The sequence below is a fragment of the Babylonia areolata genome, chromosome 1 (genome assembly GCF_041734735.1).
Source record: "Babylonia areolata isolate BAREFJ2019XMU chromosome 1, ASM4173473v1, whole genome shotgun sequence".
In the NCBI taxonomy this organism is placed as follows: Eukaryota; Metazoa; Mollusca; class Gastropoda; order Neogastropoda; family Buccinidae; genus Babylonia; species Babylonia areolata.
This window is the reverse complement of record NC_134876.1, coordinates 38,983,178-38,995,746: the sequence shown is the minus strand read 5'-3', so window position 1 is coordinate 38,995,746 and position 12,569 is coordinate 38,983,178. Positions and strand designations below refer to the sequence as shown.

General features: G+C 38.5%; 1 protein-coding gene across 2 annotated transcripts in view; it reads left to right on the top strand.

Moving 5' to 3' along the window:
- LOC143282756 (uncharacterized) overlaps nt 1-12,569 on the top strand; it is a 199,325-nt gene that overhangs the window by 140,511 nt on the left and 46,245 nt on the right. For both annotated transcript variants that reach the window (XM_076588518.1, XM_076588509.1), the window contains 6 exons: nt 2,033-2,128; nt 3,469-3,687; nt 4,261-4,522; nt 4,990-5,086; nt 6,507-6,603; nt 8,135-8,296. In XM_076588518.1, coding sequence (XP_076444633.1) covers nt 2,033-2,128; nt 3,469-3,687; nt 4,261-4,522; nt 4,990-5,086; nt 6,507-6,603; nt 8,135-8,296 — 933 coding nt within the window. The remainder of the gene's footprint in view (nt 1-2,032; nt 2,129-3,468; nt 3,688-4,260; nt 4,523-4,989; nt 5,087-6,506; nt 6,604-8,134; nt 8,297-12,569) is intronic.

Sequence of the window (12,569 nt, the reverse complement as noted above, 5' to 3'; positions counted from 1 at the left end):
CTCTTTTTTCATATATGGACAAAAGGTGTGCTTGTGCAATAACCCTGTTTTAGTTGTCTTTGTCCATGTGTATGGTGGGTTGGTGGTAAATTTTAGCATATAACCACAGGTGGTTGAAAAACTAAACTTGGAAAGGTGATAGATACCAGCAGAATCTGTCTAGCCATCACTGTTATGAAGACGCTGCACATCAGTGATAGTCTTAATGTAGCCGTGTTGTTGGCTGTACCTCTGCTGTGTGTGGCTGAGTACAGGTGAGGGTGACACCTGTGGGATCACAGCATCAGGAGCTGGAGCAGCTGGCATTGACAGAGGTGCCACAGCACCACACCTGATGCTGGCTGTGTGTGATGTGTTTGATGTTGCTTGAGTGCGGCACCTTGGTAAAGTGACCGGCCGACACGCAACAGTTTTCAGTTCAAATTCAAATGTTAATAGCCTTACGCCACAGAAGTTACCTCCCATGTCAATAGTTGGACACTGTCACTGCAGTGAAACTGTCATCTGCTTTATGGCTTGTGCTGTGAGTTGAACTATGGTTAGTAGCCAGCTGAGCACTTGGCTACATCAATACTGATAAATGTTTCAGGAATGATTTTGACATTTGAAAATGAATGCATTTTTTGAACTTATCATGAATTATCCCTGTTGCTTTCTGCTTTGTTAAACACAAATAAAGCAATCTATTTTTTGGCCAATACAACAGTAATTGAAATGGGTCTTATCAAGATAAAATCATTCTGCCAATGTGTATTCATTCAAGCCATTAGAAAGCTATATGGGAGCAATATTTACATAACTTCAGTGCTTTAGAATAATGATACTAATGACAAAAAGAAAATAAAAGTTGTCGCTTGTAATAAAATCTTATGTACAACAGGTTTTTTTCTGCAACCCGCAAGTTAATCAGTGTAGCTGAACAATCAATATGGATTGGTGTGCTCCACACACATAGATTGCTCGGTGATATCATCACTCACTGACCTCATTGCTTCATCTTTGACCAGCTTTTTGTTGTGTGCATACAGATTGTTTTCATCTGAAATGTGATGGCACAGACAATAGATGTGAGGGATTATTATAGCAAGCATGTTGAATATCATATGGAAAAAAAAGGTGATTTTGGATTATAAGGTGGCCTCAGACGTACCAATTAAGTCTCAACATCATTTTGATACTGCCACACTTGGAGAGTCTTGCACTTAATTCTGTTTGTGTGTGTCTGGGTCAGTTGGTCACACATAAAACACTGCATGCAAATCACTTCTGCATTTCTTAAGTCATTTTACATCTTGATAGCTCTGCCTGATTTAGCACAAAGTTGCATGTCATGATGTCCAGTGCTTTACCTATTTTGATGGCAGTAATACCATGTGCAACTGATTTTATTGTTGAATCAGTCTCAGTCAAAACCATGCCATTAGGTCATATATGCCAAGGAAAACAATCACATGATAAAGTACAATTCTGGTTAGGTGACTGTGGGATACATTTCTAGGAGCACGTAACAAGGGTAGAGAGTGTTTCTATTCTTTCAACATCGTTCCATTGATAATACGTAGTCTCAGAAAGTTATCAAGACCACCTTTCGGCTGTGGGTAGATGGTATTTTGATATCCAGCCTGGAAACTTAGTGTCTGAGAACCACCTAAAGAGTCTGAATTGACAGACTAGCAAGCACACCAATCACACAGAAAGGTAAATGCTTTTTTGTTTGTATTTTGTTTGTTTTTGCTGAGTTTGTTTATGTGTTCGGCGTGTGTGTGTGTGTGTGTGTGTGTGTGTGTGTGTGTTCTGTGAAATTTAGAAAGAATCACACGTGAGTGATGCAGGCTATAACTCACTTGTGGTTTTTTTTTGTTTTTGTTTTTTCTCAGACTCTGAAATGAACACTGTGGTGTCTGTTTCACTCCTTTTTGAAAATAAAAGATTGCTACAAAAGAGAGTACAAGCAGATTTTTGTTTTACTTAGTATTTTTTCACATGCAGTTGTATGCTTTCCACTACCAGTGTATCTGTATTCTGTGGACAGGTGAGCTGGTGCTTTGGGGAAAATATCCAGTTGTGGTGGAAGCTTCCAACACGGATGGCAACAAGGCATTGTGTACCTTTGACATTTATGTTCAGTGTAAGTCTTTTGTTCCCTTTTGTATTTTGGTATATTTATTACACTTTGTCCAAGCAGATCTTTCTGGGTGTTCAAGAACAATTTCAGGACATGAGATTGAAAAGTAAAATTATTATGAGAATGACAGGCTAACACGTGTTACCTTGTGTGTCTGAGGCTATGGGTGACTGATGTCAGCTGATGTCACTTTCAAATTTTTGGGATGCACAGTGCAAATTAAGTAAAAATGACTAATCCAAGGCTTTGACTTTTATGTATATATTTAAACAAAAATATATATATATATATTTTTATTATTCTTTTTTCTTGAAATCTCCATTCGCATGTAAATTTTATTCCTTATGTCTGATAACATGCCAGTCATTATTTCATTTCCATCACATGAGCTCCATTCATCTCCATTTTAAGTTACACCAATGAAAACACTAGTTTGTCCTTTTGCCCAGTCTAGACCTGACTATGGAGTATGGCAAGTCTTTTTTTTTTTTTTACTACCTGTCCTCACCAATGCTGGAATAATTTGTAAAAGGTGTGGAATTCAAAGCTGTGATTCAGCTATTTTCAGATTCAAAGAACTGTGATGACTATGTCAGGTCTCTGCTTTAAATTTGACATTGGTTTTCATTTGAAGCATGCATTCAATATAAACTTCCCTTTGTCGTAACTTCATCTCACATTCTTCTCTACCGTGCATTTCTGTTCTCAACTCTTTTCTGTTCACTTTATCAACAACTCTGTTCATCCATGATTTGACCAATTATCTATGGGAATATATACTCTTCTTCACACTTAGTGGAACTCACCACCTAACAACATTCAGTAAATCAGATCCACAACAGTATTCAAAAAAGCCTTGAAAACACAGTTGTTTAAACTTTTCACCAAAGAGTAACCTCCACACCACTTACATTACCTTCCACCATGTCACCCTTGTGCGCTTGCAAAGACACACTCCTGTACATGGTATGCACTCAATTATATATATGTCCACCCACAGACCCATTTTTTACCTATGTTGTTTTCATCTGTTGCACAAATTTGACAATTTTTTTTCCCGAATTTGCCCTCTTGCCTTTGAAGAACAGTTTCAGCTTATGAGATTGAAAGCTCTTGTGAGGTTATGTCAGTTATAAAGATTTCTTTCATTGTGTACATTTGTCCTCTTTCTTTTTCTGTGAGAAAACCATACCAGCTGAGGACCTCTTAGCTTTTGCCCGTGTTAGAATAGTGTTAGAAAGCACTCATGACTACTTTGTTTTTAATATTTATGACTTTGTGTTACATTTTCAAGCCAGCAATTCAGTTTTACTGATTTTTTAATGTTAATGTTTTTTCTTCAGACTCAAAGTGTGGAGATCCCAGGCAACCTGCCAGTGCCGAGAATCTCTACTGTGATGGTTTCACTGATGAAGAGAAAAGGAAGTACAAACAGTGTAATCCAGTTTGTAAACAGGGTGATGTACAGGTGATTCCCTCTCCAGTGATTCATACCTGTGGACCTGTTGGCAGCTGGGACCCTCCTAATCGCTACCTGCCATATGTGCTTTCACCTTGTGGAGGTGAATCATGTTTTTATTAACTTTCTGTCCAGTTTCTTGGTTACTTTGTGGTTATGGTTTTGACATGCCACATAAAGAGACAGAGACACAGTCAATAATAAATCCAGGCCCCAATGTCTTCGTCTTCCATAGGGAGTGGGAAGAAGCATAACAACATTTAACTTTAAAAACTTACTTGTGTTGGTGTAGAGGGGATGTAGAAGGGAATATATACACACACACACACACACACACATATATATATATATATATATATATATATGTGTGTATGTGTGTGTGTGTGTGTGTGTGTGTGTGTGTAGATATAGATATATAGATAGATAGATATATTGATATAAAGATAGATCAGCACTGCTGTGGTTTTGATGCTATTTTTTATGATGAATTTGAGTGCGTGAGAGAGAGACAGACAGACAGAGAGAGAGACAGACAGAGAGAGAGAGACAGAGAGAGTGTGTGTGTTTTTGTTTTTATTATTATTATTTTTTACGTGTTTGTGTGTGTCTCTGTGTGACTTATGATCTATGTTTCCTGCAGCCATTATTCTCTGGATTTTTTATTCCTTTACCACAGCAACTTCAACCCCGAAACATCGTCTGGTTGCCAAGATCGTTTATCATGTTCCATCTCGTGAATGTGGAAACATTGAAAACTATCTGCCAGAGGCAGTGAGGTCACGCCTTCAGGAGGAGACCTCTAAATGGACACCTGCTTTGTGCAAGTCAAATGACTGTTCTGATGTTCAGCTGACTATTTTGTGCTCTGTACCATCAAGTCCAAAGCGTTCAGCAGAAAAAACCGACATTGAAGTCACCATCTCAGTTGATGATGTCGTGTAAGTAACATTCTTGTGGGTATGAGTCAGCAGTACATAAAGATTTTCAAGAAGTGTATTGTTCTCTTGGTTTAAGCATTTCTGGTGTTTTGCTGTTGTCAGTATCGCATGATGCTCACTTTTCCTGATTATAGGATGATAATGGCTATTCAGCCTACTGTTTTTATGTTTGAATATGTATGTGCATCAGATGTAGGTAAATGTATCCCATAAGAACTTGATGTCAGTGGGATACTTTTGTCTGATTTTTGTTCATTCTGGGCCCCACAAGCCAAATTGCACATTATCTTAAGGGTATTGTCATTTGTGATGAAGTGACCTTCAAAGAGATGACTGATGACAACATTGTTTCCTTTCTAATAGAATGCTACCAATGTATGGAAAATGGGATTTGTGTCAGAATGAACAGTAAAACAGTGAAATCTTTTATGTTAAAAAGAATGAAAGAATGTAGTTTGTTTTTGCAGAAGCGAATTGACAAACAAGGCTGATACCTCCCTGAAGCTTCCCCCAAAAGACTTGTTACGGCAGTTGATACTCAGTGACACAGTGTTTCATTTTGAAGTAAGTTGGCTGTCTGAATTAGATTGAATTTTCTCTTCTTTTGATTTAGTAATCCTTCCAATGAAAGGTGCTTTGTCAATTGTTTTTGATGATGATGATGATGATGATTATAATGATCCAGGCAGAGGTACTAACAACCACAGTGCATGAGTGTATGAGAAGTTTTACTTGTCGCAGGATTGTAGGAAAACAACAAAACAAAACAAAACAAAACAAAACAGAACAACATGTCTGAACAAGTCAAGGAGAAGGTGCAAGAACAATGTCATGAATATTATTTGAAGTTAACAAATAATATCCCAGGCATATTCAGTCGTTTTCCACATTACTCTCCCAAACTAACCATCCTCCTCCACAATTTCCTTTTTCTCACCTGATTCACCTTGGTCACCGTCTTGAGCCTCACTCTCATTCTCACCAAGATACTCAAGCTCTGACTGCCTGTGTGAGTGAGTGTGGGTAGTGTTGTCCCCCACAGGCCCTGCCATCCATCTCACTAACAGCTGACATAACAATGGTTGAGGGCCTGACTTGAGGTGGATGAGAAAAAGGGGTAGTGGCAGAAGGGAGATGGCAACAAGAGAAGCGAGGATGTAGAGAAAGGTCGAATTAGTGTTCAGAACAGCTGAAATCTCTTACAGTCTGCAATAATCTGGAGAATCTGAGATATTTCTTCAGCATTCGTGGGCAACTTAAGCATTTACTTCATTGATTTTATGCAAGAGTGTGACCCTTTTGAGTTAAATTGAGATCCGATCAAGGTATGTACAAGCACACCTTTACATACATGACCATTTTTATTTCATTATTTGAGCAGACATACTTCATTTTTGTGGTGTGTTCCATGTTTCTGTAATCCAACTTACATGCACTGACATAGATATCATTATGTTTACAGTGCATACACAAGAACAGAATGAAGAACAGAATGAAACAGCACACACATTATGCTGGTATGGTAGATATATTTTAGGAAATTGTACAAACATTTATATATATGAAGATTTAGATTTCCTAAATTACTAAAACAGTGGTATTTGACTGACGCAGGTGACAGTTAACTGAAGATCTGAATAATACCTTTTTGTATGTATATATATATATATATGTATGTATGCATGTATGTATGTATGTATGTATGTATGTCGGTATGTATGTATAAAACTCCCATTTCACACACCAGTGAGTGTGATGGACAAAGTACAAATTCAGTTAGAATTTTTTGGGTGGTGCTGGGGGCGGGAGTAAGGGGATGGTTTCCTGACCTACTGATTTTTAAAATGACCCATTGCTTTTGAGGTGAACAGGTAAAAAGGCCCGTGGTGTCCTGAAACACACCTAAACTCAGTGTGTTGAGTGGGTGAGAAACATTCTGATTCAGTAGTGAAGTGTGGCTTTGGTGTTGATCTTCCTATTTCAGGCACAGATTGCAGAAGCCATTCCAGATCCAGATGAAGTGATAGTGGAGATTGAACTTCTGTGTCAGGCCCCATTGGCTCTTCTTGATGAAAAATGTGGTACGTTTATTTTGTTATTGATTGATTTGTTTCTCTATTATAACTGCAACAGTAAGATACTTTTCTTCTGCAATAATGCAGTGTGCAATATCCCCCTTTACTCTCTGTGTGTGTGTGTGTGTGTGTGTGTGTGTAATTTATGTCTTTTTATTGCTCTGTTTTCATCTTTCTGTACTTGGGTTTCTTTTGTCTTTCTGTTTTTATCCATCAGTCTGTTACGTTCCTAATATACACAGTCTACACAATATATCCCTTCCATTAAGGGATGCCCAGATCTTAAGATCATTATGTTTTAGTTCACATGTTTTTTTTCTGCATTTGTGAACTGTATGTCTCACATTCACTCGTTTTGTTTGAAAGGCATTTTATGCAGATTGCCATTTTTCACCCTTCCATTCAGCATTTTTTCAGGGTTGGGTGTATGCCTTCTGTGTCTGAGTTTTTTTTTCAGTAACCCACCAAATGATGACATAGATTGCAGGATCTCTAAAGTGCATGAGTATTTGTGTAAAAACACAGAGGATGATAAACTACAAATCGACCTGCATGTCTGTTTCCATAGACGTTGGAAAACTCTTTACTCTTAACCAGGCAGGTAAGTCAGGAATCAAATAACAGTGATAAGAAACTCTAGGGAGAGCTGGACAATACAAGATCTTCGGAGAGTACAAGATTGATGAGGTTTACATGGATTTGCATTCAATAAGAGATAATTTTAAACAAATAAATATTACAGCTGATCTGATATAGATCAACCTAGATAGATATGAACTTACTCCAGACTATGGGTCCCAATGAAAGCCCTACTGTTTACAACTGTTTCAGAGGAAGGAGCCTGATCAGGGGTTTTAGAAAGTTTTGAAAATTTTGGAGTGGCGTCTGATTTGCAGTATTACTTTATATCTTTACAAGATAGCCTCCCTCACCTACCTCTTCCTTGTCTTCAGTTTTCTTCAGTTTTAGAGTTATGCATGACTGGTGTGAAAGCACTTAGATTTGTCTCTGCACAAGATTCAGTGCTATATAAATACTGTCATTATTATTATTATTTTTATAAGCTACAAATATTTTAACTGACCTTTCCACTCTCCACTGCAACCAATAAATGCAGAGTGTGTTGCTGTGCTTGTGAGCAAGAGTCATTTTCTAAGTCACCAGTTCACTTGAACTGTGCATGTTAACAATGGAGTCTGACCCAGTTTCTTATTCACAAGGCAGACAACAGAGTTAGACAAAAGGGCCTTACCAGGGTTCTGAATTCAGTGTTTTGAACTGTACGTGTTTTCCTGGATTCGTTTACAAGATATCAGTGTGTGCAAATTTCAAACAACAACAACAACAAAAAAATATGGATACTTTCATCATCTCACTGGATGATAGAATAAGAAAGGAAGGAAGTTTTATAATTTTGGGAGCAGTACTGAGTGAAAAAAATGTACACAGATCCTGGAATACAGTGAAAAATATAGTTGATAAAAAAACAAACAACAAGAACATGTAATGAAATTTATTGGCTTTTTCTGTGGTCCAGTGGAGTGCCGTGAAGGTACTTATTATAACAACGTCACAAAGACCTGCGACTTCTGCCCTATTGGCCAGTACCAGCCTCAGAGCAACCAGACTGTCTGTATACCTTGTGATGGTGGCACCATCACGGAAACTGTTGGGTCCACCAGCCCTAGCCAGTGCGGAAGTAAGTGCGCTCGTGCAGTTAGAGGATTGGGATTTTTACTACTTACAGAGGAGGAGGAATTTTATTTAATGTCCCGTCAAACATATCAATCATTGAAGATATTTTATTAAAGTATTAATATATACATTTGAGTATTATCGTTTAGAAGAGGAGGGGGAAGTGGATGAATGGTGAGTTAGGGGGAAACCGGGCATATGAGGGAGGGGGGTGGGTAAAATTTGAAAAACTGAAAAAAAACCCCAAATACAATTACTTAAAGGATTTTGTAAAAGAGAAGTTGTTAATCTAACAAGTGAAACAACTGATAATGAATGCAAAAAGTCAAAAACATCAGTGTTCTCAGTCACTTGTGAAGACACACTTTCGTGCAGATAAGGCTTCATCAAACCAGTCAAAAATTAGATGCTTAATTGTCAGGTTATTTAAGCATATGTACTTGACATTAGAACAATATTTTGTCTGTAATTACTTCTTACAGTGTCAATTAGGTGAGCTGATTTCACACCCATATATTCTTAGGTCCTTAAAGCTTGTTCTGTTTTGGTTTCAAATGTTCTGTTTTTGAGGTTATTTGCTTCACCATAGTTTGATACAGGATATAGTCTTTGTTTATCAGTATGGCACACAGCTGTTGCTGAAGTTCATTTTCATCATTGCCTTCTCCTGCTTGTATCATGACTATTAGATATTTATAGAGTGGAGAGAGAGAGAGAGAGAGAGAGAGAGAGAGAGAGAGCGAGAGAGAGAATCTGTCTTCTTGTTTTTCTGTTGGAGTGATTGGCATTTCAGCATCATTCTGATTTTTGGAAGATGGGGTGGGGGGCAGAGGGCCTAGAGGGGTTGGGGGTAGGTATTCTTTTATAACTGGATAACTGTAATGATGAAAGCAAGTTTGAGGAAATATGAGGGTTCTGCTGGTGTTTGCAAATTGTTATTAACCTCTTGACTGCGCTGTTGACGTACGGCGTACGTCATGAAATGTCACTCGCCAATGCTGTATTGATGTGCGCTGTATGTCATGTTATGACGTTCTATGTTTTGAGTCCCGCATTGCAGAAAAAAGTCTGCTAACCATTAAATTAGCTCCCCTGAGAGCTCTATATCTCCTGAGTTCCATTAGCTAAAAATATTCACTTATTGTCATATTTATGGCGAAAGTTTTACAAGTTTGAACGAAGCCATGTTGTGTTTGCAAAGCCGTGGCTGAACGCAGACAAACCCCAACACTTGCACGAGTATTGGAAGAAATCCTTCACGATGCAAATAGTAGAGATGAAGATTGTGGACTGAATGAGATAGAACTGCGTGAAATTGATGCCGAAGATGCCGATTTTGACATGCAGGGGGGTGGAAGGTGGGGTTGCTTGACGAAAATGAACAGACAAGCTCAGCTGATTCAAGATGCAGGTGGGTGTTTACAAGGTTTGTCAGTTTATTATTTGCTTTCTGTTTGTTGTAACAATAAATATAACTGCATTGTGTGTGTTTTGAATGTGTTAGCTGTGGTAAGTAGCTTTGTCAGTCACTGATCAGTGTCTGTGTGTGTGAGAGAGTCAGTCACGTGTGAACTGTGTGTGACCAACGCTGCGCGAGGGGGCGTGGCTTGCTGGCTGACTCATTGTTGATAACAGTGTGTGTCACTCGCCTAAAACTTTCTGTGAATTCGTTCCCGAGTGTGTATTGGTTTGTTGTTGTTGTTGTGTGTTTGTGTGTGTGTGTGTGTGTGAATGAGGGAGGGGCCGGGGGTGGTGGTGGGGGGTGGGGGGGGGGGGGGAAGGAGATGTTTACAAAACTGAAATCAGAGATTGATATACAGAATTGCATGCTTAAATTATTTTGTAAATGCAACACTTGTAGAAGTGTGTGTGTGTGTGTGTGTGTGTGTGTGTGTGTGTCTGTGTTGTCATTTTGTTTTGTGTGAGAAAGAGAATGAAGGGGGTGTGGCATACCATGAACCAGTTTCAGTGTGTGTGTGTTTGGGTTTGGGGGTGGGGGGTAGGTGTGTGTGTTTGTATTTCAGCTTCTGAAAACAATCAGAAATAAAATGGTACCATTTCATAACCTTTTTATATGTAAAAAAAACAAACAAACAAAAACCCAACAAACTTAGTCTTTTATGCAGTATGTTTCAGGTATGCAGCATGGTGATGATCATGATGTTCGTCCTGGACCATCTGGAGTTTCAAGTTGCCACAAACCTGCAGATGAAGACCAGCAGCAGCAAGACCACAGGGCAGTAAACAAGCCTCCAGCAATTCTGGATTACAACAAATGCATGGGTGCCATGGACCATCATGACCAACAACTTCAGCCCTACGATGCCACAAGGAAAACCCTGAAGTGATACAAATATCTGTGTGTACATTTTCTACAAATTGCCATGCTGAATGCACACATCCTCAACAAAAAAGCAGGCAACAGCAGTACACTCATGGACTTTCAGAAGGATGCAATTAGTGCCATGATTTTTGGTGACCAAACACTGCTAAAGATGACCACGCTGTTCGTCTGTGTGGACGACACTTCATTGATGTCATCCCACATACCCCACAGACAGCCCGGCTACAAAGGAGGTGCAGAATCTGCTGGAAGAAAGGGCAAAGAAAGGATGTGAGGTTCTACTGCCCAGACTGCCCCAGCAAACCGCACTGTGTTTTGAAGACTGTTTCCGCAAGTACCACACACATTGTTTTTACTGGCGATAGATGCTGGGTGAGTACACCCTTTTCATTCTTTGTGTGGACTGTGTTGGAGACTTATGGACCTGGACACTGTTGTACAACTTTTGACAGTGTGTGTGGTTGATCACAACAGTCACAAGAAAGACTGGTTGATAACCTGGTTGATGTTGTAGCACCTACATGATGGAATGACAGTCCCAATTTTTTTTTATTGCATTTTATGGAATTTTTGTGTCAGATTGACACATTATTTGAACATGTGAGTATTAAAAACAAAAACAAAACATTTTCCTTTTATTTGATATATACTTTTATGCATTTATCTTCAGTACTTTTTGAAATATAAGCAAATTAAAATCATTGGCGTGTTTTTTTTTGTTTTTCTGAAAATTTTCTCAGCACAGGCTATAGCAAAACCTAGCAGTGAAAGGGTTAACAGGAGCAGACTAATGCCTTCATGTCTGTGTACTTTTCTTTTGCTTTGATTGTTCATACATTTTGCTATGTTTATTATGTTTTAAATTAAGACATGATAAAAAAGAATTGTTACATGAAGTTTATGAAATCAATATTTCACAAATATGTACAAGTTTATAACATTAATATTTCACAAATATGTTCATGTCTAGCAATTTACAAGTGGCCAGCACCACAACATGTTACTGGTTAAACACACAGAACAAAGTAAATTGTTCATTCCACTTTGCTAAACAACTGGTCTGCAGATGTCTAAATGATGTGATGATATCCTGGAATCCCCAGTCTGCTCTGATTGTTTTAATTAGCAGCTTGTGAAAACCTGCCATAAGCCATAATTTATAATTTTTGACATTTATGTACTTTCAGAAAGTTGAAAAATTACAGATTAACATACAAACAAAAACAGAATTGATCTATCTCTGATAGTTTTTAATCTAGAAGTTGGTGTGCCCAAAAAGAACAAATGGAGAAATCGGCTCACAAAAATGCCAATACATATTCCTGCTTAACAACAAGAATTATCTTTAACATGTTTGGAGTGATCGCCTAGAGGTAACGCGTCCGCCCAGGAAGCGAGAGAGTCTGAGCGCACTGGTTCAAATCATGGCTCAGCCGCCAATATTTTCTCCCCCTCCACTAGACTTTGAGTGGTGGCCTGGACGCTAGTCATTCGGATGAGACGATAAACCGAGGCACCGTGTGCAGCATGTACTTATCACACATAAAAGAACCCACGGCAACAAAAGGGTCGTTCCAGGCAAAATTCTGTAGAAAAATCAACTTCAATAGGAAAAACAAATAAAACTGCACGCAGGAAAAAATACACACACAAAAAAGGGTGGCGCTGTAGTATAGCGACGCGCTCTCCCTGGGGAGAGCAGCCCGAATTGCACACAGAAATCTGTTGTGATAAAATGAAATACAAATACAAACACAAAATATATTTGGTTTCAAAAGATTCAGAATTATGTTAACTATAAATTTCTATGTGAAAAAACAAACATATTTTGTCACTGTACTTAAACAATATAAGAATGGTGAGTGCAGGAGTGATGTCATGCCATGAGAGAGCAGAGTCAACGGCAACAGTGAATGTTCAGATGAGAGACAAA